At 34.7% G+C, this 22,812-nt stretch overlaps 1 protein-coding gene, 1 long non-coding RNA gene and 2 pseudogenes across 3 annotated transcripts; 2 read left to right on the top strand and 2 right to left on the bottom strand.

The window, feature by feature from the left end:
- Window positions 1–4,071: 4,071 nt before the first annotated feature.
- Window positions 4,072–6,462, bottom strand: LOC148855466 (transcription factor ICE1-like; annotated as a pseudogene). The gene is made up of 2 exons (XR_016112987.1): window positions 5,270–6,462; window positions 4,072–4,641 (listed from the first exon to the last, which is right to left on the bottom strand). The product of XR_016112987.1 is annotated as a transcription factor ICE1-like (transcript).
- Window positions 6,463–11,136: 4,674 nt separating this feature from the next.
- LOC148855467 (uncharacterized) lies at window positions 11,137–13,091 on the top strand. The gene has a single exon (XM_088983064.1). The coding sequence runs from the start codon at window positions 11,561–11,563 to the stop codon at window positions 12,599–12,601; it is 1,041 nt and encodes a 346-aa protein (XP_088839190.1). The 5' UTR covers window positions 11,137–11,560; the 3' UTR covers window positions 12,602–13,091.
- A 267-nt stretch (window positions 13,092–13,358) lies between these two features.
- Window positions 13,359–19,167, bottom strand: LOC148855468 (uncharacterized). Its single transcript, XR_016112583.1, has 2 exons — window positions 18,853–19,167; window positions 13,359–13,761 (listed from the first exon to the last, which is right to left on the bottom strand). It is a non-coding gene; the product is annotated as an uncharacterized LOC148855468 (long non-coding RNA).
- A 357-nt stretch (window positions 19,168–19,524) lies between these two features.
- On the top strand, window positions 19,525–20,313 carry LOC148855469 (3-ketoacyl-CoA synthase 4 pseudogene; annotated as a pseudogene).
- Window positions 20,314–22,812: the final 2,499 nt, after the last annotated feature.

Consider the following 22,812-nt stretch of genomic DNA (forward strand, 5'->3'; position numbering starts at 1 on the left):
GTCGCTGATATTAACTAGGTTCTTAATTTTAGGTATTAGAATAATAAGAAAAGATTGACCATTATACCAGTATCACAAAGGTGATATATATATATATATATATATAATGATTTTATAGGGGCGGTGCCCTTTCCTCCATTGTCTCTTGTGAGACTTCCTCTTGCATTTTTACATGCAAGTTTTCCTCTCACATCCCAAATATGTGGGTCTCTTCCTTTCTTGTGATATTGGTGCATGTTAGCAAAGTTTTGTAAAGAATTAGAATGAGAGCCTCTTGGTGGTGATCAGTAATGAGGTTTGTCATGTTTCTTCTTAGGAATTTGAATTGAATCAAACCATATTCAAATCTGAGTTCAATCACTCAAATGGTGAATCAAATTTAATTCGATATCTGATGGATATCTGAAACTCATTACCAATTTCAAATTCGACTATTTAATCAAATATTTGAATTTATTTGAATTTGGAAGGTTAATAGACGTATTTGTATTGATATTAAAGAACAAAAAGAAGCAAGTTAAATTGTTAAAATAAATTTGAACTCCTACTGAATGTAAGACTAAGGGCCTATTTGTTTTCTTTTAGCTCTTATTTCTTAAGAGGAATCTTTTAACTTCAAGAGAAAATTGGTTGTTTGTTTCCTCTCATCTCTTATCATTTAAAGTGCAATCATACAATTTTTTGTTTTCTAATGATACTCCCAAAAAGAGAAACAAAAACTCTTATGCATGGGGTCAAAATGGATATTTGATAATTTTCAGAATTCAGAATAACATTCTCTGCATTTAAAGTTCAAATGAAAGAAAAATTCACTAATACCAATATACCTCTTAATGTAATTATTGCATTTTCAGATGCCAAACTTTAGAGCAAATGAACAGGCCCTAAGACATTGAAGGAGTGATGACTCTAAACTTTGATCGTAGTGTCCAAGGCTCCAAGTCAGGCAAGAATTGGAGGTGTGTAATCTGAGAGCGAAAGGGGAGTATATGCTGGGATTATAGTGGTCCAATTGGGAAGGCAGATGCTAGAAATGCAGAGATCTTGACTGCACTAATAGGAATTCACCTTGCGAAACATCTAGGTTTATCCTCTTTAACCATTAGAGGGGATTCTACAAATACTATAGCATGGTTAAGGAAGAAGGAAGGAGGGTCTTGAAGACTAGCACACTTGAGAGCTGAAGCTAGGAATATCTTAGTCTAAATTAATATAAAGCTGGCCTGGAGGGGAAAAGGGGAGCATATGATGGGATTATAGTGGTCCAATTGGGAGGGTAGATGCTACAAATGCATGTCTTGGCTGCACTAACAGGAATTCACCTTGCCAAACGTCTAGGTTTATCTTCTTTAACCATTAGAGGGGATTCTGCAAATACTATAGCATGGTTAAGGGAGAAGGAAGGAGGATCTTGAAGACTAGCACACTTGATAGCTGAAGCTAGGAATATCTTAGTCTAAATGAATATAAAGCCGGTCTGGAGGGTGCAAAACACTGTTGCTGATAGCCTAGCAAAATCAGGAGTTTTTAGAGAAAGCTTGTTTAATGATGGTAGTTGTTTGCCTTTGTAATTTTTCCAAGCTGCTCTAAGCTTCATAATCCTCTCATGTACTTCATCATTTTGTTTTCGATAAAAGTTATCTTTGTTGGAAAATAAAACTAAGTAAATAGAAAACACAAAAGAAAAATAAAAATCTACAACAACCAACTTATGATCTTCTTCGGCATACATCTGATTCAGTTCCAAGTCTTTTGACAGCCATGCTTGAGCATAGAAAAAAAAAATGAGGGATTGAAGAGTTGAGATTTTATTGGAACTGCAACAAAGAAGGAAAGAGGAAGGTAAAAATGGGAGGGTAAGAGATAGACAAAGGTGGGCTCATCAAGACATGAAAAGAGGAAAAACAGGAGTTACTAAGAGATGAAACAGTGGAGTGATGAGAGAAAGACAAAAAGAGGATTTATCGAGATTCAAGACTTGAGACTCAAGAGATAAAAGAATTGGGTGGTTATCGAGAGATGTTTCACAAAAAAAAAAAGGTTTTTCAAGAGATGAAATGATATCTTTTCTTACAAGAAAAGGAGGGTAAAGGTATAACTGTATGCAATGATTAAAGTATTGATATTGAATATCATATCGGATAACTTGGATATGGATACATTTTGAAAATATATGGATACAGACGAAAAACATGAAAACACTTGGATACGCTAGAAAAATGAATATTAATTTCATACATATATTATATATATAAGTTTAATGTTAAAATGGCTATAAATACTGTATAAATACATAAGAATTGCATATTTTAACGGTATATATGAAAAATATATTACAATTAATATAACAGAATGCATAGATATCATACAATTTTATTGATATGCATCAATTAAGATTTCAAGAAACATATTATATAGATTTTTACAAATTAATACATGTACAAAGCCATTATTATCTTATTTTATATTAAAGTCCAAGGCACAAAACATATGCAATTATTTTATTTCAATTATTATATCATTTTTTCTATTTTACTAATAATTTTTAACATTAACAAAAATGTTAACTAAAATTAATTCTCAAAATTTTGGTAAACAATATTTTCATTTTTGTAAACAATAAATATGTTATTATAAAATACAAATCAAATTTAATTGAAAATTTATAAAAATATATAATCCTAACTTAAAATATATCAAATCTATTTAAATTTCAAAGATACATATCATATGAAAATTCATAAATTTTAATTACTAAAATAATTATTTCATTATTAATATTTTTTATAAATTTCTAAAATAAAAAAATAATATAAATATAGATTAGTGTATTTGATAGATTCAATTTATATTACATTTTTAAACATTTTATAAATAATATTTTTAGTTTTATAAATAATAAATACATCATTATTTAATGCAAATTAAAGTATTAATTAATAATTTATAAAAATTTTGAGATATATATCATGTCAAATTAGTAAATTTAAGTATTAAAATAATCATTCTATTATTAATATTTTAAAATTATTTTAAATTAAAAAATAACTTTTTTATATGAATGTGGACTTGATAGATTATTTATTCTTTTGATTTATAAAATATTAATTTTAAATATTATTCTTTTTAATTTGTAATTGGAAGTGTTGAAGATAAATATATTTTGGTTGTTGAGATTTTATATAGATATTAAGTAGTAAAATTTAATGTATCCCATTTATTGACATGAAATAAAAGTTGGCTCAGTGATTAAAAATGCATCATTCTTGGTCTACCGATTTTCAAATTATCCAAATTTAATACAATTCCCATTTGCCACAGTTCTCGAATTGGAATTCAGATTTTCGAATACCGTTTAACCCTTATTTCTTTTGCTGGTTTTGGGTTACTGACAAGAATACTCGGATGCTTTCTTGGCAAGCAGTTTTGTGGTATTATCCATATGTAACTGGGGTTTCTTTCTTTGGGATCGTGATTGGAGATGATGTTCTCTCTAGTCAATTTATGCAATCCCTTTTTTTTTTTTTTTTTCTCGTGCAATATATTGGGGGTTGTGTTTCTTTGCTAGCTCGTTGTTGGAGGCAATGGAGGACTATTCTAGTTTGGTTGGATATCTCAATGACCATAGTAAGTTTAGATGGGCTCTATGGCAACGTCCCCCCACGACAACCGCTAGCTAAACACAAGGGTCCCCTCCACAGAGACATCGAAGCTGGGGGATTGCAGCTTGTCGTTAAATCTGATCCACCAGTACGGGTAAAAAATGGAATTAAGCAAAAGCTCACTGAACAAAACTGCGGAAACGGGGGAGCATTGAAGTGGTGTCCCCATCAAAACAGTTGATCCCCGAGCCAATGCTTCTTCGTTCCTTCTAGAAAGAAAATGAAAGCATAACATCAACCGATCCAACCAAAAAACTTTCTATCCAACCTCATGATCTAAAAAATATCAACAAATACTTGCGAATACCATGCCCTTATTCCTGATGGAAGTTCGGAAGTCTTCCACGTTAACGGAAAAGATTTTTAGAGACAAAACCATTGAGAAGGTGATACTTCCACGTTAATGATTAACCCCACCAAATTCAGTTCCTTTTTTCATGATTAAGCTCTTCTCATTAAATAACAAATTGAGCTAAAGATATTCTAAAATAATAGATGAAAGCAAAGAACATTGGAATATCAAACATGCATTCATGGTTTTGGCACATGGATTAACCGAACCAGAAATAAGAGCTATACTGCAATATCTAAGCTATTAATTCTGATCACGTACGATCGGCTGAGCCCGATGGTTTCCTTTTCTTCCACTATAGCGTTCATGGTAACCGTCTTTCTGAGACAGTCTTTTGGTGTTTGGAGGAAAACAAGAATGACGTCGGAGAGAGAGATGCGGGAGTGTCAATATGTTGCCGACGACTGATGACGTTCGATTGATCGGACATGTTTCTTGTTGTCGTGTTTCGCGCCTTGACAGAAGAAAGCAACAAAGAACAATTGGCGTTGTTTATCTTGAGGTATTGTGTGTGTGAGAGAGAGAGTACGGGTTGAGAGATAGGGGAGTATGAAGAGATGAGTTTCGGCGACAGGGGAAGTTGAGCCGTCGGTGAAGAAACGATCGGAGAGCCATGTCTCATTGAACCTGTCGGAGAGAGAGAGAAAGAGAGTCAGACAGGCGTTTTCTTCTCCAGATTCTAGTGAGCCTACGGGATTGGAGTCAAATCTGCAGAGGAACAATCTGGAACATTCCAACAGTTCTTCGGCTCTACCATAGTGATAGACGGGGAGTGGAACGATTGCATCGCCGGTTGTCGTCGGGGAGTGGTTCGATGTAGCTGCCACCGGGGAAAGGGACGGTGGAGAAGAAGAAGAATCAGAATCAAGGAGAAGGAAGGGATAAAAGGTTATATTAAGTTTTAAAAAAAATTAGGGTAAATTAAAAGACTCTCCTCTGTGACAAAGACCCCTTACTTTGTTTTGTCACAAAACCCTCCTCTACAATGACCATCAGACAAACCCTCTTTTCGTTAGCGTTGAAATCCATCGTTACAATATTTTTTAGGAAAAGTATCAATCAGCCCAGCTCAGAATTTACTTCTGACCGTGAATTGATGTCAAAGGCTAGTTGTGGGGCCCAAATTCTGCATCGTATGTATCCGTATTTCTCCATATTTTTTAATTCCCATACTATTCTTCTAATAAATATTCGAACAATTGGTAAAAATATATTATTCATCTTTTTCAACACCTACATAGAGTGAAGCATTTACCTGGAGAGAACAACCAAAGTAGATCTTGCCAGAAAAAAATAAGAAAATGAACATGAACCTTGGAGATTCTCAACTTGCTAATCTTTGGAACAACAGACCTATGCATGTAGAGCCTGTCATTCAATTTCTTCCTATAACGCCTCTCAGCCATGAGATTTTTAGCAGGAAGCCCTTTCTTTTTCCCCTTCTGATCGGTACCGGTGGCAGGTGCTGATTGTGTTCGAGTCTGTTTCCAGTGTCCTTTGCATGGTCCTCCACTTTATTATTCTCCATAGCCTCGTCTGAATCGTAATTCAAACCCGACCCGTCGACGCTTGCCTCCTCCTCCACATCATCCTCTTCTTCTCTTGTTTTTCCTCCAATTCCGTCTTGTCCTTTCTCCCCTCAACCCTAGCTGAATCTTGACCACCTTTCGAACCAAAATACCCCAAGTTGCCCCCTTTGTCCACTGCGGCTGAATTCTGCCGGAGAGCAGCTCTCTTCTGGAACAGGGTGGGCTGTGTGTCGACAAGAGGGAAAATTTCGAGATGTCTCAAAACTTTAGACTTGTTGAGGAACAGGTTATTAGCAGAACCCTCAAAACCTCCGATATTAGCCGTATTAAAACCGGTACCCACAGAGGTGCTATCTCCGCCCAAGGGTAGCAATCGGGTGGTCGGAAATTGTGAATTAGAACAAAAATCGGGAGTATCCATCTGACCCTGCGAACTCAACCCGCCGAACCCATTCAAAACACCTGCTCCCCTGCTCATGAGAACAGAGGAACTCGAAGTCTGGTTCCCTTGCAATGGTGCGAGAAATCCGGGGTCGCAACCCAAGTCGAACCCATTGTGAAGGGGTTGCTGTAGACAATGTTAAGAAGCGACGACAAGCAAGATTTAGGTCGCAAGAACGGCTATACCTGCGACGGGTCGAGGTTAAACATGGACGACGGAGAACAGGAAGATGAAGAGTCGACTGGCTGCAGTAGGGTTCGAAGGGGAAGCAATATCTTTGAGTTCTGGATAGTTTTGGACGCTCTGTAAGTCGTGGTGAGATGGGTTTCCATTACCGTTCACATACCAGTCGTCCCCAAGCATGGACTTGAGCGAAGATAGAGAGACCATGTCCTCCTTGTTCTCTCCTCCATCGTTGCTCCTTGCCCACAAAACCGCGTCTTCTTCCTCTCTTCGTCGATGAGTAAGGGGGAATGTTTATCTTTCTTAGTAAAACATCTGCAATTACCATGTAGCACTACTTTTCGGTCGAGGCAAAATAATTTCAACAGGTAAACTAGTGAGGGAGTAGAACGACTGGAGTGTTACTGAAGTAAAATGAAATCAAACATGATGGACATACACATAAAAGACGGTTTTTGCAGATGTTTCTCTACAAGGGGAAAGGGGAAGGCACGAAGAAGAAATGGGAGGAGAGAAACGGGAAGGGGAAGATGAGACATCGGGGGAGAGAGAAATGTCAAGAAATCTGACATAGGAGGGATTAGCACCGCTACTATTTATGTATCGTGAGATTAGGGAAGATACAATGTATTTTTACGAATGATCTGAATAGTTATCAGGGTAGTCGTGGATCTGAACGAAATCTAACGGAAGAGGGTCTTTGTCTTATGGTCATAGTAACAGGGGCGGGGTTTTTTTTGTTGCAAAAAAAAGTATAAGGAGTCTTTATAATTTATTGTGGTGTGTGTATGAAATTTTGACAGAACATTAACCATGCTAGGATAGAGCTAGTCAATTATTAGAAATAATAACATTGGTGTAAAACAATAATTAAATAGTAAGGATACAGTTAGTCAATTAACTAAACAATAGAGGTAATTTAAGAAATTTATCCAAATAATAATATTATTACCCTTTAATTTTATGTTTTACTACTTAACTCCTTACTAACTCTATATGTCATTCATCACCTTTGCACAAGGTTGAATGATATCTAACATTTTTAGGAGAAATCTACTATCATATGCTTTAATTTGTTCTAATTCTTAGGGTTAGGAAAATAGGCCTAGAAAACAACTATCATGAAAGTTTTGTGATTGATGTCCTAACATATAATTTAACCTATTCAATTCTTCAAGATGACTTGATGAGTTGAATTGGCTTGTTGCCTCGTGAGTATATTAGTATTGATTTATAGATGGTTGGTTGGGTTTAACACTCTTGATATATGTTACGGCTAGGTTATCATCAATTAATTTGAAATGTTTCAACAATTTAGACCCATCCGCTACTTCAAGTAAAAAATTATTTGACCAAAAGAGAATAGGTTTATTGAGAATATTTAACCCACTATTATGGGCAATGCTTTTAAACCGCCATTGAGTCGGACGATTGAATCGTTCAATGTGAAAACGGGTCACTAATCCGGCTCCAATTACCTCCTATCCTGTTGAAAAAGCTAGCAAACTGTTGACCTGACCATTGGAACCGCTGAACCATTCAACCAGGACAATGGTTTGCAAGTTTAAAACGAATTCCCAATTTCCCAACCACAAACCGATACACACCCACTTCCTCTTTCTATTAAAAATGAAATGACAACTGACAGAAAATCAAAAAAGTAAAGTGAAAACTCCCAAGACTCAAAATTCTATATCATTATGAGAACTGATACTCATAGATTAACTTTTTAGTGGATATTTTCTTGTGATGTGTATATAGATCCAATTCTGTCTTTTTCTTGTGATGTATGTAAATTATTGTATGCTTATGGAACCATTACCATTATGATTTTATTTAATTTTTATTTACATTTATTTCATCATCCAAACAGTCAAACCGTTGACTTATGACCTGGAAGGGATATCTTGGTCGTTTTTTAAAACATTGATTATGGATAGTTAGGTGGATGAAAGAATATGGGATGTTGCGAATCCTTTTGTGTGTAGGAGTTGTTTGATTTAGCTGCCTTACTGTTCTTATAACACAACTACTAACTTGGTCTCACATCATTATATGCTATTCCACCATTTGTTGATCTTATTAAACATTATATAGCATTACTATATGAGGTATTTGTTTTAAATTTCTAGCATTACTAGATTCCTCTCTAATTGAAAAAATAACTTTCAATATTATTTCTTAGTGTTTATTATTTTCTAACTCTTCTTATTTACACAATGGTTTTATGTTGGAATGGTAAAATAACAAATGTAGTAGTGACAATACATGTATATTATTTTTTGATATTGAGATTTAATATATACAAACAAGCATTTACCTCAAAAGCTTTAGAAACTCTGGAATCACTGTAGTTTGAGAGATTTTTTTTTTTTTTGAATAAAGATCAATTGACAAAAGTAAGAGGAGTTAAATTAGGTCTGGATTTTTGGGCAATATCTATTAATGTACCTATTATACACAAAGAAACTTTAATTCAACCATATGATCGTTTTAAAACAATTGGATATATAATTGGTGCAAGTATCATGAGGTCATCATTTTGTGTTAGTTATATTTTAATTATACTTACTTTCAAATGATGTTTCATATATAAATTAGTTTATATAACATTAATTTTAAATTTTTTATTCTTTTTTTAGGTTAAGAATAGGCATATGGGAGAATGATTTAAAAAAGCCATAATTTTTACATTTCCTTGGTCTAATATATAACATGACAACTAGTTATATTGTATATAAATTTAAGTTAAAAATACAAAAATATGGAATTTTGCACATTACAAATTATGAATCCGTATGTTGAGTATTTATATTGATTTGTAGATATTGATATAGCAATGGTTATAAATCACCCATATCTATTGCTATAAATCTAAAAAGTGTTTTATAAAGGCAGATATAACCACCGCTATGTGTAGAATATATGACAAAAATTAGTTTGTAGTGGCAGATATAACTATTGTTATATGCCACAAATTAATTTATAGCAGTGGATAATAATTGTCGTTATAAACACCACTGTAGCATAAGTATTTGTCATAAGTTATTCTTATTGCTAAATATTTCTTCTGCTATTTGTTGCATTCTCGCCACTAAAGGCCTGTATTTTATCGATGGATGATTTATCTGCTACAATTTCTTTTACCAACATGACTTTCAACAACAGAAGTTTAACTGCCGCTAAAAAACATGTACTAGCGGATATCTCGTACTTTAGAGGTGGATAAATCCACTGCTATAGACTAGTTTTCTTGTAGTTATTGGGATTACAATGGCAAGAAGTGGTTGGCATTTGCAATATTCAAACTGGCAATAAGTCCTTTTAACAATAAACCGACTTGAGCTCCAAATCGGCAAAGTTTGAGGCCAATGAACTTCATGGCAGCAAGAAGTGAAATGAGGAGGAAGAGGAAGAAAAATCCTCTTAGTGGGGTTTTTAGCATTTTAGGATAGTTGGGTTTATAATGAAATGTGATGTACCATATCAAATTAAATCCGATGTGACTAATTGCCAATTCAGATTACAATGGGACCTACATATATATAGGACTATCATTCTTGAATCGGTGGGGTGACTCAAGAAACGTCAAAACAAGTGTTTCAAGTAAAAGTATAATTGTGAATCCCAATGCAAAATCATTTTTCGACCGTTTCATTGTAAAACACCTTTCCGAACATGTTTTTTTCGTGGATTCCATTTTAATTGCTAACTAGAGAATGACACCATATTAAGTTCGGGGCTAGTATTTTTTTGATCTTTTTTATTTTGTTTAAGTAAAAAATGTCTATTTTTTTATTATTTTTTAGTATTTAATATTTTAATAATTATATTTTTCATTTAGTGTTGATTGATTTATAGAAAATAATTATTGTTAATTTAATATGAACAAATATTTTTTAATAAATTTAATTTTACAAAACATTTTTAGTAATTTTAATAATTGTTATTATTTTCATTATTTTAAATGAAAGTTTGATTGATTTTAAATAAATAAAAATAATTACAAAAGCTAACATTTTTATTAATTTCACTAATAATTAACAATTATATAGTAATGAAAATGGTGTGGGGCACCCCATCCATGTCCCTATCCTATAGTCAAGATACTCTACCCCATCCCTGCCTCATATCTAGTGTTAGGGAAGTTTAGGGCAAGGCACCCACTCCTTGTTAGGAATGAGAAATCCTCGAATTTCCTCGCATCGTCCTCAGTATCGGGTGAATTCATGGCAAGGCACCCACTCCAATGTAAATTAATTAATAATTTTATTTTCCAACATTATAATATTTTATTCCCCCATCTGCATTTGGTTATTAACTATAATAGTAGTAGTAACTAAAATTTAATATTTTTGGTAATTGTTAAATATAATTCTTAATTTTATAGAAATTAGTTAAATAGTTTTCAATTTCTATAAAATGTTGTTAATTAACATGAATATTACAGTATTTACCCAAAATACTTTAAAAAGTAACGATGAGTTAATTAATAACAATATTTATTAATTTTTGATAATTAACTAACTATATTTATTAATTTTTGGTTAATAGTCATTAAATATGGGTTGGAGTACTAAATATTAATCATATTTAACTATATATTAATTAATATGAATATTTTAAATGAGAGAGAGTAGATTTAAATTGTGGGAGAGATTTTAGAAATTGATTGGAAAGCGAGGTAACATGATAAATTCGGAGAGAGATTGTAGGAATATTTTTAAGTAATTGGGGTTAGGAATGGTGACATGACTTAATGAAAGTAATGAAAAGGGGAGAGAAGATAGAATCAAGAAAAATAGGGTGGGAATAATGAAGTAAGGAGAGTAATGCTAATGTGGGCCGTGCTATATATATAGATATAGATATAATAATGTGACGTGACTGCCACTTCAACAAATCTCCCGTGCCAAACACCTACTTATTAATTTTGCCCCCCATTGGCTAATTAGTATCATAATCGATCTTTTGAGTGGTGTATAGCTAACTTGATTTGTAAATTGCAATAAATTCCACCATTGGCGAATGGATCATATTTCCTAATCCAATTCGATTTGAAAATGCGCAAGAAGGATATCCAAATTCAACACAAATGGATAGATTCAAATTCAAATCGGATAATATCGGGTCCATTTGCCCCCTAAGTTGCAGCCCAAGGTCCAGCACTCAAATACGAAGGTTTAATCCAATTGTCAATACTTGAAGGTGGCATAGTCAACCCTTTCATTTAGAGCAGTATCCGTGAATCTCCCGCATTGAAATAGACAGGCAAGCGCGTTTCGTTGACTTTGACATTCTCTGTACTGAGCGTGCAATTCACTCTTTATCATCCCTTCATCGGAGAAAGAGAGAGACAGAGAGTCGGACTGTCGGAGAGAGAGAGAGAGAGATGGGGAAATTGTGTTACGATCCCTACATTCAACACTTCAGCCATCCTCATCCTTTAGAGCTTTCCAATCTCCAGCAACAGCACTCCAACTTGGCTTCATGTTCAGGCTGCAAGCAGAGCCCCTCCGGGTGGATCTATTCCTGCAAAGCCTGCAACTACATCCTCCATGTCTCATGCGCTCAGATGCCTCAGCTCATCCAGCACCCAGCCGATCCCACTCACGCCCTCACCCTCCTCTCTTTACCGGCCTACCCAGAAGGTGTCTTCAACTGCGATGCCTGTGGGCACAAAGGCAACGGCTTCAGCTACCACTGTGGAGCCTGCAGCCTCGACATCCACATCTTCTGTGCTACCAAGCCGCTCTCACTCAGCCACCATGCCCACCCTCACACCCTTCATCTGGCCTTCTTCCCTCCTTACCAGAACAAAGGCTTCTCCTGCGATATATGTAAAACCATGGGCTCCAACCACTGGCTCTACCGGTGCAGTATGTGCGAATTCGATGCCCATCTGAATTGTGCTTTTTCTAGGACCCATCTGTCCCTTCAACCTCAGATTCAAAGGTCTCAGCCCGTGCAGATCCAACAATACCAGTCATTCCCACAAGCTGTTCAGCCTCCATACAAGGCTCAAGCTCAGTTCCAGGCTCGGCCTCAACTTCAGGTTCAGCCCCAGTTCCAGGCTCAGTCTCAATTTCAAGCTCAGCCTCAGCTCCAGGCTCCCAGAGCTGCAGGGCTCAGTAATGGGCCTCCACAGCCAAACTGCTACGCATATAACCAGAATATGGCTACGCAACAGCCCATGCAGCAGTCAGGGCCAAACGGGACTGGTAATGCTTTGATGGATGCTGCGATTCAAGGATTCATTACTGGTGCTTCTGAACAGCTTGGCCAGGATTTCATGCAGAACCTCACAGGAGGTGACAACGGTGGTGGTGGTGGTGGTGGCGGTGGCGGTGGAGATTCTTCTGCATCTGTTCTAGATGTTGGGTCTTCATTTCTAAGCGGCATGTTTGGAGATTCAGGGTCAACAGATGAATAGTTAGAAATTAGAGTGCTTTGTGGAGATAAAATAGGTCTCTAATGGTTTGCAGTTTGTGCTGTTAGTTATCCATCTCTTTAGTTATTCTACTAATTGAGGATTAAGTTCTTGCTTTCGGGAAGATGTTGGATCAAGATCTTGTACAGGAGTCTGAGATTGTGAAAGTTTAATTTGCCAAAGGCTCTGTAATTGGCACAAGCCTCTCCCATGAGCATTGAGCCACCGTAGCAGTAAAGGATGAATTTCTAAAAGTCAACCTGGAAAACGAGGCGACCTCATTGATGAGCTGGATGCAAGGATAGTTGGCGATACAAGACAAAGCTGTAATAGGCAAACCAATCAATCTGTCTTGCATATTTCTGGAATTATTTACACAAACTGCAGAAGTTGTCAAGCCCTGTCCCCAGTTTGATGCTCTGAAAATTTGTGGAAAAATAAGTTTTTTTTTTGTCTAATAAATAAAATAAAAACTTCATATTTTTTATGGATTCTCTGTGAATAACATCGTAAGGCAGCGTTAGGTTCAGTCACAGTATAAATTTGGTTTGCATTTGGTGTAAATTCATGGGAGTACATAAAGGCCTGACTCCTAGAGTGTATTCTAATTTACTTTTGCTTCACATTTGACTTGTTAGTAATAAGTAAAATAGGAAGTAAAATGGTGTGAGGCAGGAAGAAGATAAATTGTTTGGAATGAGGTAGGAAGCAATATGACGCAAAACCCAAAACCCACTTTATATATGAGAGAGAATTGAGGTAAGAGGAATATGGTGCAAATTTTGTATTACTTTTTGAAATGCAAAATTTATACCGTTGATAAGTACAATTTAGACAAAAAAATACAAATTTTGTATCAGATATATGTGTAAACTATATATATTTACAAATAAACAGATACCAAATTAAAACGATGCATAATTTCTATCTGATTAAGATTTGCACGGAAAACAAACGGAGCTAATGAACAGGATGTCTACTTAGCAGTGATAATGAAATGCTCACAAGATAGCGATAGTACAAATATAGAAAACTATGGTCTGCAATTGCTGGTATCCACCTGGAAGATATGCCCTATAGGTGGTGTTTGGCTAACAAAAATCAAGCGCTTCTTGGAATTTCACAATTTGGCCGATTTTGTAATAATTGAAGTTTATTTTCTGCTGTGACGGAAGTATGAGAAAAAGCTTCAATAAAACTGAAACCACCATAATTATGAATTAAAAAGAAGCATTGGCCAACACATTTATAAAAAATTATTGATTTCTCCGATGTGATCAAAATTCAACGTCCCTCTTTCAGTGCTCTTCGCACAAAAGTCATGATTCAGACATTGAATCGATAATTGACAATTAACGATTTAACATATTAGCACAATTCAAAGTTTTTTGGGGATTTTTAGATTTTTATTGTTCAGTCCATATCAGAAGTCCTAGTTTCGTACAATTGGGATAGCTTTCAGCTTGGAATTAATGCTAATTCATGAGTGGGTATGCGTGTTATAAATGTAGGTATTTATAAATTTGAATTATTGTAGATCTAGAGTTCAAATCAGAATTTGAATTGTTTATAAAAAATTCAAATGAGAATTTAAAATTTTTTACACTTAGCTAACATATCAAGGTCAAATCGATTTAAATTTTTGGGTTTCACTGAAATGCCAATGTCTGTAACTTTGTTTTACTAATTATTTAAATCTATTTGTAGTTATCAGCCAATAAATTAGTCGTTGACATGTATAACTAAAGTATTGATTTATTTTCTATACATATAAATACATAAGTGCTTCATATTTATGGGTGCTTAATTTAGGATGGTCTTCATCATACTCGAAGTCTTATTTAATTTTTAGTAATTAAATTTAGGGGTGTCAATTTTTCACCCAATCCGCTGAATCCACCCAATCCATTCAATTTGCTCATTTACTTGGTGGATTGTGTGATCAAACTATCACTCAATTCACCTATTTAAATGGGTTGGGTAGTGGATAATCATTGGTTTAACCATTACAGATAAAAGTAATAATTTTTTAGCTTTTTTTTTTATTTTCTTCATTTGAATTAAATAATTTATAATTAATGTATTAATTATCTATTAATTACAGCTTAAATTTAGTTGACAAGTCCAAACCAGTTCAACGCGATTTAACCCGATTCAACATATATCGATCTGGGTCGACTTGAATCCGAAATAAACCCCGGACAGGATGGTTCGACACCACTTGCTTTGCCCAATTTGGGTCGTTTAGACCAACCATCATTCACACAGCTCAACTCTACCCTTGACAAGCCGATCTGGGTCGGATCGGGCAGGTTCGAATCCTAAACCCACCCATTTGCTTTGCACGGTTTGGATCATTTGGTCTGGTTCGTATCCATACAATCGACCTAAATCTAGTCCGGTCTAATTTACTTCTCTTTACCCGCTTTGGGCTAATCAGTTTGGTCCCAAACCTGTGCACAAACCTGATATGAGCCGACCCAAGTCAATCCACCACTTGTTGAACCGGTCTGGTTTGGCTCGACCAAATCAAACCAGTCTGGGTCGATCGGGGTCTGGTCCGACTGAATCGATTCGGATTTAAACGGTTCAACAACTCTTGAAATGATTAGCTCAAAGACAATCCAATTAGATAGTTCAAGTTGTATGACCGATTTGAACCTAAGCGACTCGTCAAATCCAAAACCTGAACATAGTTAAATGGCTTTGATGCTTGTGTAAAAATATCATACATGTATATGTGATTTGAACCTTCACTTGTATAAATAGCAACTACTATTGCCACCAAGCTATGACCAACTTATTTGTTAAGAGGGAGTTAGCTTTTTGTTTTTTAAGTACATAAATATAAGATTATTTGGGCAGGTTGGATTGGGTTAAAGTGGGTTTGGGTTGAACCCAACCCATTTAATTTTATATAAATGGTTCATTAATGAGTTGGTGGGTTAAATGGATTGGATTGAGGCTCAACCCAAACCAAACCCAACCCAACCCGCCCAATTGTCACCACCAATTTAGAGGTTTTTAGAACAGTGTCAAGAGGGGAAAGATGGGGGGTCATGTAGAATCTGAGAGGAACTTAAACACTAAATGGGCCTATCATTTATATGAGTTTCCTTGAATGTGTGCATCTTTGTAATTTCATTGTACCTTTTCATTGACTAACTCATAAATATATAACTAACACATCTCATGAAATTACAATTAATATTTTCTTAGGTTCTATTATGAAATTGGAAATTCATAATACTCAAAAATGTATAATCAATGATTAAAGTATTGATATTGGGTATTATATTCGACAGTTTGGATACAAATGAAAATATGAAAATGCTTGAATGCATTAGGAAAATGCATACAAATTATATTAATACCACTAAATTTAATGTCAAAATAATCACAAATAGTGTATAAATACATAAAAATGTTTTTATGGTATATATGAAGAAATTTATTACAATTATTATAATAGGATGCATAGATTATTATATAGATTTTTACAAATTAATACATACACAACCATTATTATTTTATTTTCTATTAAAATCCAAGCAAAAAAGCATATGCAACCATTATATTATTTTATAATTTTTTTAATTTTTAACATTAACTAAAAAAGACAACTAAAAGTTTAGTTCTCAAATTTATGGTAAATAATATTTTTATTTTTGTAAACAATAAATATGTTAAATAAAAAATATCAATTAACAACTTACAAAAATATATAATCTTAAAATATGTCAAATCTACTAAAACTTCAAAGATACATACTATACGTAAATTCATGATTTTTAATTACTAAAATAATTATTTCTATTTCTTTACATTATCAATTTTTTATACAAATGTAGATTCATTTATATTATATTCTTAAATAAATAGTAAATAATATATACATTTTTATTTAATACAAATTAAAATATTAATTAATAATTTATAAAATTTTTAAGATACATATCTTGTGCAAATTTATAAAATTTAAGTACTAAAATAAATATTTTATTATTAATAGTTTATTCAAATAAATTTCTTGTGGTTAAAAATAATTTTGTGATGAAATTTTGGATTTGATAGATTATTTGTTCTATTAGTTTATAAAATATTAATGTTGAATAGTATTCCTTTTAATTTATAGTTGGAGTGGTTGAATATAATATATGTTATTTATTTGAATTGGTTGTGAACGCTAAATTGAATAAATGTTAATGTATTTCACTTATTATCACAAAAATGAGTGTTGGCTTAGCAGTTAATGACATGTTTAATTACTTGGTGTGGTTGTCTTGGGTCCATCCATTAGTATTCCATCCATTTAATATTACATAATATCTAAAATACCTTTCTTGTGTATTTTTTGATATCACTCTAAGGAGTAAAATCATTACTAGAGAATGTTATCATCGAAAATTTTGAATTTGCTATTTGTTGTCCATGTGAGCACGTCATCGTGGGTAGGGGTGCTCACGGTTCAGTTAACCAAACCATGGGGCTTTTTTTTATCAAACCGATACTACTAGTTTTTGGAAAACTAGTAACCAAAACTAGTTTTGGATGGACCATTGGTTCGGTTCAGTTAATTGATTGATCGGTTCAATTAACCATTGGTTCAGTTCATCGATTTTTTTTTTGTTTTTAAATTTTTATAATATATAATAAAAATTAAAAAATATACATAAAATATTATATTTAAATAATAAATAATATATCATATATTATAAATATATATTTATATATAATGCATATTTATTAATTTATAACATATAATATAAAATATAAAAAAATATATGTATACCAATCAGTTCGATTAACTGTCGGTTTTCTATATTGGTTAACCGAAACTAAACCAGTACCATCAGTTTTTTAAAAACACCAAACCAAAACCGAGCCGATCGATTTGGTTTTGGTCGATTTATTCGATCAATTCAGTTTTTCAGTTTTTTTGCTCACCCTTAATCGTGGGGAGGCATTTACTTAGTTGAAAATGATCTCAAAAATACACATGAATGGTATTTTTTACATTATATAATATTTAATGGATGAACCCAAGTACCTATTTTTTAAGAGTTTAGGGTTACCTATTTGCCACTACCCCCAAAATAAAGCTATCTATCCAAAATAAAGGTATCTATCTATAATTTACCCTAAAAAAGAGTGCAACTTTAACATGCCATGTGATGGGCATGAGGAGGCTCTTGAGCAAGAAATCCCAGCTATTTGGTTTAATGTCTTTCTAGCACCATACATTTTTTTAATCCTATTTCCTCACGAAATTGGTCTTCACACCCACCTCACAACCCTTCGAGTACACAAAGGTCTCCATACATGTATATTTTTATTCATGGGGAGATATTTTCCCAATGTATGGCGGCAAAGGATGTAAAGTGAATGTGAAGACCAATTTAACATCGCAAATCACCCATCAAACATTTCTAAAATTCTTGGATTTCTTGTCACCATCAAATAAAAACTAAAAATGAATGGGGAAATTTTTTAAACTATCCCTATGGTTTAAGAAATTGACCAACTCTATCTCTATCATACCCTATTGTTTCTAACAATTGACTAACTCTACCCAACGCTTAACATCTATTAATATTCCACCAAAAATTGTACACACGTATAATTTTTTAAACCCAATTTTACCCTTGCCATCTACCTCCTTACGGTAGCGGCAAATCGAACTGACTAGATCCTTACCAGCGGCAGGGATAACCCCCTCCACTTCCGACCCCTCTCTCTCTCTCCCCCCCCCCCCCCCTCCTTCTTCCCCTTTCGATGGGTTTGGGAGGTGCCCCCACCCGGACGCCCCTATTCTCTCTTTTCAAGATGAAGGTGAACCAACTTGTCTACCCACCACAAAACACTATAGTGGTTTCTTCGTCATCGTCGTTGTCATCGGAGAAGACGAAGGTGTTTGTCTCGATAACAACAGCGAAAAAGCCGGTAGGGTCGAAGGAATGGGGCGGACAAGAATTGGTAATCATCGAGCGCCGGGGAGATCACTCAACCATCTGCTGATGGAACGTCATTAATTTCCCCAGGGTGAAAAGCTAGGGCACTATGGAGCCTATGTTTAAATGACAAGGCAGTGGCATCGACAATCTATTTTCTTTTGTTTTTCCCCTTTCTTCAGTCCTCTACACGTGTGAAATGGCTCTAGGCTCTAGCCTCTAGACAAACAGTCAGCGGTGATGAAAGAGGGGAGAGGGAGATAGAACGAAGGGAGAGGAGAGAGAGAGAAGCTCTCTTCTTACCGGTCACCGCCGTCATGCCAACGTCGAGTCATCCCCCTCCCTAGCATATCTGCGGAAGCCTTCGTCACCAAGCATCCACTCTCCGTTATGTTGGCTTGTACATGGGTTTCGACGAGGCTCGTATTAGGTTTCAACGCCATCGCCATTGCAACTTCAAGTGGCAGTGGTATTTTTGTTGCTTGCTCCCCCAATCTCTCTATACTTTCTGTCTCTCTCCCTCTTTCGCTCTGTCACTTCCTCCAACCACCATCTCTCTGATGCTCGGGAAAATAGGGATTTTATCACGAATACTCGGATCTGGAGCTGAGATCGTTCAACAAGCTTCGAACTCAAATCTGGAGCCTGAACTGATGTACGACCCCACTTCCTCTGACCACCGACATCTCTTCAGTGTTTTGCCAAGAATACTCAGATAGAACTTGAGATTGTCCAGCAAGCTACCAGTAAATTATCTTTTAATGTAAGGGCAAAAATGACTTTTCGTGTATCTCCATTACCACTTAAATTAATAATAGCGACAATTAAAATAAAGATACTTTAAAATAATCTTGAAACAGTAGGAATAAAATTAATCAATTTCTTAACATTAGAGATAATTTAAGAAATTTGCCCAAAATGAAGCTACAGAACCCATGTTATCAAAAGATAATTTTTTCATGAGTCAACTCTTAAATGGGCTCAGTGTAGGTATCCGTTGGATTCCGAGTTTCAGACCAATATACGTGTCTGCGCCGAGCTTCTTCCAAAGATGGTTTTATAATGGAATGGATAACAATTTTAAAATCAAGCTGAGATATGGATGTCTTTGATTGTTGAGAAAGGATGAAAAAAGAGAATATTCTTGAATGATTCTTTATTTTTTGTGTTTGTTTGTTAGTATAAGAAATAAGAAGGACGTAGTATCTCAAAATAAAGTGAACGGGATCGCACCAAAACAGTGCAACTCCGGTGAGAAAAGAAAAAACTAAGAAAATTGCTCAAACAACTGCTGGAAGAGCTCTGAAGACCAACATTACCACCCTCTGTCCTCTTGTCCTCCCAATTAGTGAGCAGCTTCTCTTCTTTGCAACTCTAGTGGCGAAGAAGCTGTTCAATGCAAAGGTGAAGCCATACATTTCAGACTTCAAGCTGGCTTTCGATCATTTCTGCATACATGCCGGAGGAAGGGCTGTGATTGATGAACTGGAGAAGAATCTACAGCTGATGCCGGTACATGTTGAGGCTTCTCGGATGTCCCTCCACCGTTTCGGCAATACATCGTCAAGCTCCATTTGGTATGAACCGGCATACATAGAGGCCAAGGGGAGGATGCGCGAGGGCCACCGTGTGTGGCAGATTGCATTCGGAAGTGGTTTCAAGTGTAACAGTGCTGTCTGGGAAGCTCTTCGGCATATAAAGCCTTCTCCCAAGGGTCCCTGGGAAGATTGCATTGGTAGGTACCCTGTGCAGACAGTTTCTTAATCTCACCCACATTTCGATTAGACATCTTCTTCATTCAGACAGTAGTTAGATATACCCTAACTAGCTTTGTCTATTTTACTTTACCATTTGATTCTGGTCCTTTAATCCATATTGATGTTTTTCCTTTTTTTCTTCTTTTCATTTTTCTTTTGTTAATGTGTGCTTCCAGTACTTCGCAATCGTGTACTATTACTCTTTGGGAATTTATAAGTTCCACCCTTCTGTTGTAATTGAAGAATGAATCCTTAATGGCTTCCTTATTCTGAAACCCCTGGCCCTATTGGATATGTTTGTTTCTTTGTCTTTAAATATTTATGGCTCTTCTTCACTAATGGCAAAAGTTTTTCAGAAACTATGTAGAGGTATTTACATATGGAGATTGGAAAAATCTTTGGTTATCCAGGGAATATTAACTAAGCTATTTGATTATAAATTGATAATGATAAGATTGTGATTGTCAGTAAGGCTTCCACTGGTACAAGGCATCTCAATTCTTCCCTGTGCTTGCCTCTCTTCACAGATGATGGGGTATAGCTTGCTTTCAATGTGATAGGACGGCATTTATTAAGTGAATTATAAGTTGATGGACTCGAAACCTGTGGATATAGAGCCCAACTTAAGTTATTTTGTTCACTACAATGAGTTGTGATAATTTCAATGTGTCATCTTCCTACTACTGGTCTTGGTTTCCTACCTACCATAACTAAGTCTGAAATTCTCTACATTACACAATAAATAATCATTTCTTATTTAATTGTCTTGTCATTGGCATCCTGTCAGGGTGGTTTCTCACATCACTAACCTAATAATATTAGAAATCCCAAATACAGTTATTTGATAGAAGATTATTTTGATTTTACTTGCCCCCATATGAATCTCAATTCTTATTGTACTCTCTTTAAGATTGATCAGCTCTTCCAATATTCTCTAAAGATTAAAATTTTAGCAATTGGAGGCAACTTGTAGCAATAGTATATATTAAATATTAAAACTACTCCCTATGGTCAGAACATGCTTTTACAATACTCTCTAAAGATGCATTAGCAATAACATGGGGTAGTGTGATCTCAATCTACACTTTGATTGTTTCATATTCTCAGTGTATTTACTAGCTAGTCTTCTACTCTGGATGATTAAATTTCTTTACTCATATAATGGAACTTAAGAGTTATCCTTGAATTGAAAGTTGAAACAGGAGACATAACAAAGAGCAGAGTATTCCTGGAAGCTTTTGTTGTGGATTCATTTACATCTCTAAATGTGGGAAATAATAAGATTAACAAGCTCATCACCAATACAAACAAATTCTTGTCAACATTGAGCTTAAATATCCATTAACATCCTAGTGGGGAGTTCATCTCTATAAGACTATTACAGTATTTTATCTGTTTCCTACGGTGGTTCCAACTTATGCAAATATCTCCCTGTTCAACAAAGCAAAACTCCTTTGGACCCAAGCCAAAGATATTGATGCTTATCTACTTCAGTGGAGTGAAAAATTGAAACATATCTTCTTTCTCATATAAGAAAAATGAACATTTCTTTTTTGAACTCAGATTGCATTGTGAGAATCACCAAAAATAATTTGGAGAGGCCCATAAACTAATATGAGAAACTCCTTACAAGAGGAAGAAACTAACTCTTTTCAATTGCCACTTTCCACGTTTTCTGGAGACTGTTGTTTTTAGGCAGAGAAGCCTAAGAGAAATAACAATGTCAAATTGAACATGGATTTATTTACTACTAAGAATTGTGGATAGGCTTGCTTCCTACATTGGCACTTTTTTATCACATTTTAAAAAGTATAATTGCACAAATGTGGTCTCAGTTATCCTCACTTCCAGATTGCAAACTTATTTATTATTAAAAATTGTGGATAGATTTATTTCCTACATTGGCACTTTCTGATCACATTTTAAAAAGTACAATCGCACAAATGTAGTCTCAGTAATCCTCATGGAAATGATGAATTTTTCTGAGGCAGCTTCATCATCTCATCATATTGAACTTGCTCATGTATGAATCTATGCTTTGAATGGCCTCAATGGTTGCAAAGTCAATTAGAAAATTGAAACTTTTAGCATAGAAAAGAAAGAATGAAGATAATAGAAAATTAATTCATTTAAAAAAACATGACAGTGGGAGCAAATCAAAATAGAATTTTGGATCCCAAGGTAAATAACTTTGTTCAACAAACGGGCTATGGAACATATAAAATCACTATAACAACAAATATATTCTCCCATTTTCTCATCTTGTCCCCTTATTCCACGGAGGTAATTGATTCTTCTTGCACTGGATACTCTCTCAAATAACACATATCTTCATTAAGAACTGCAAATAATGATTTATGGAAAAGAGAAAGGAAAAAATAACCTACAAGGAATTGCTGATGGTTGAATGTAGAGATTTGGTTATGCACATGTAAATTCTGTTGAAACATTTGAGAGCAAGCAACTTGTCATCTTTGAGGGGTGCAAGTTGTCATAAAAGTAAATT

Source organism: Nelumbo lutea, chromosome 4 (genome assembly GCF_056320005.1).
Source record: "Nelumbo lutea isolate HS-2025 chromosome 4, American lotus-T2T, whole genome shotgun sequence".
NCBI classification, from domain to species: Eukaryota; Viridiplantae; Streptophyta; class Magnoliopsida; order Proteales; family Nelumbonaceae; genus Nelumbo; species Nelumbo lutea.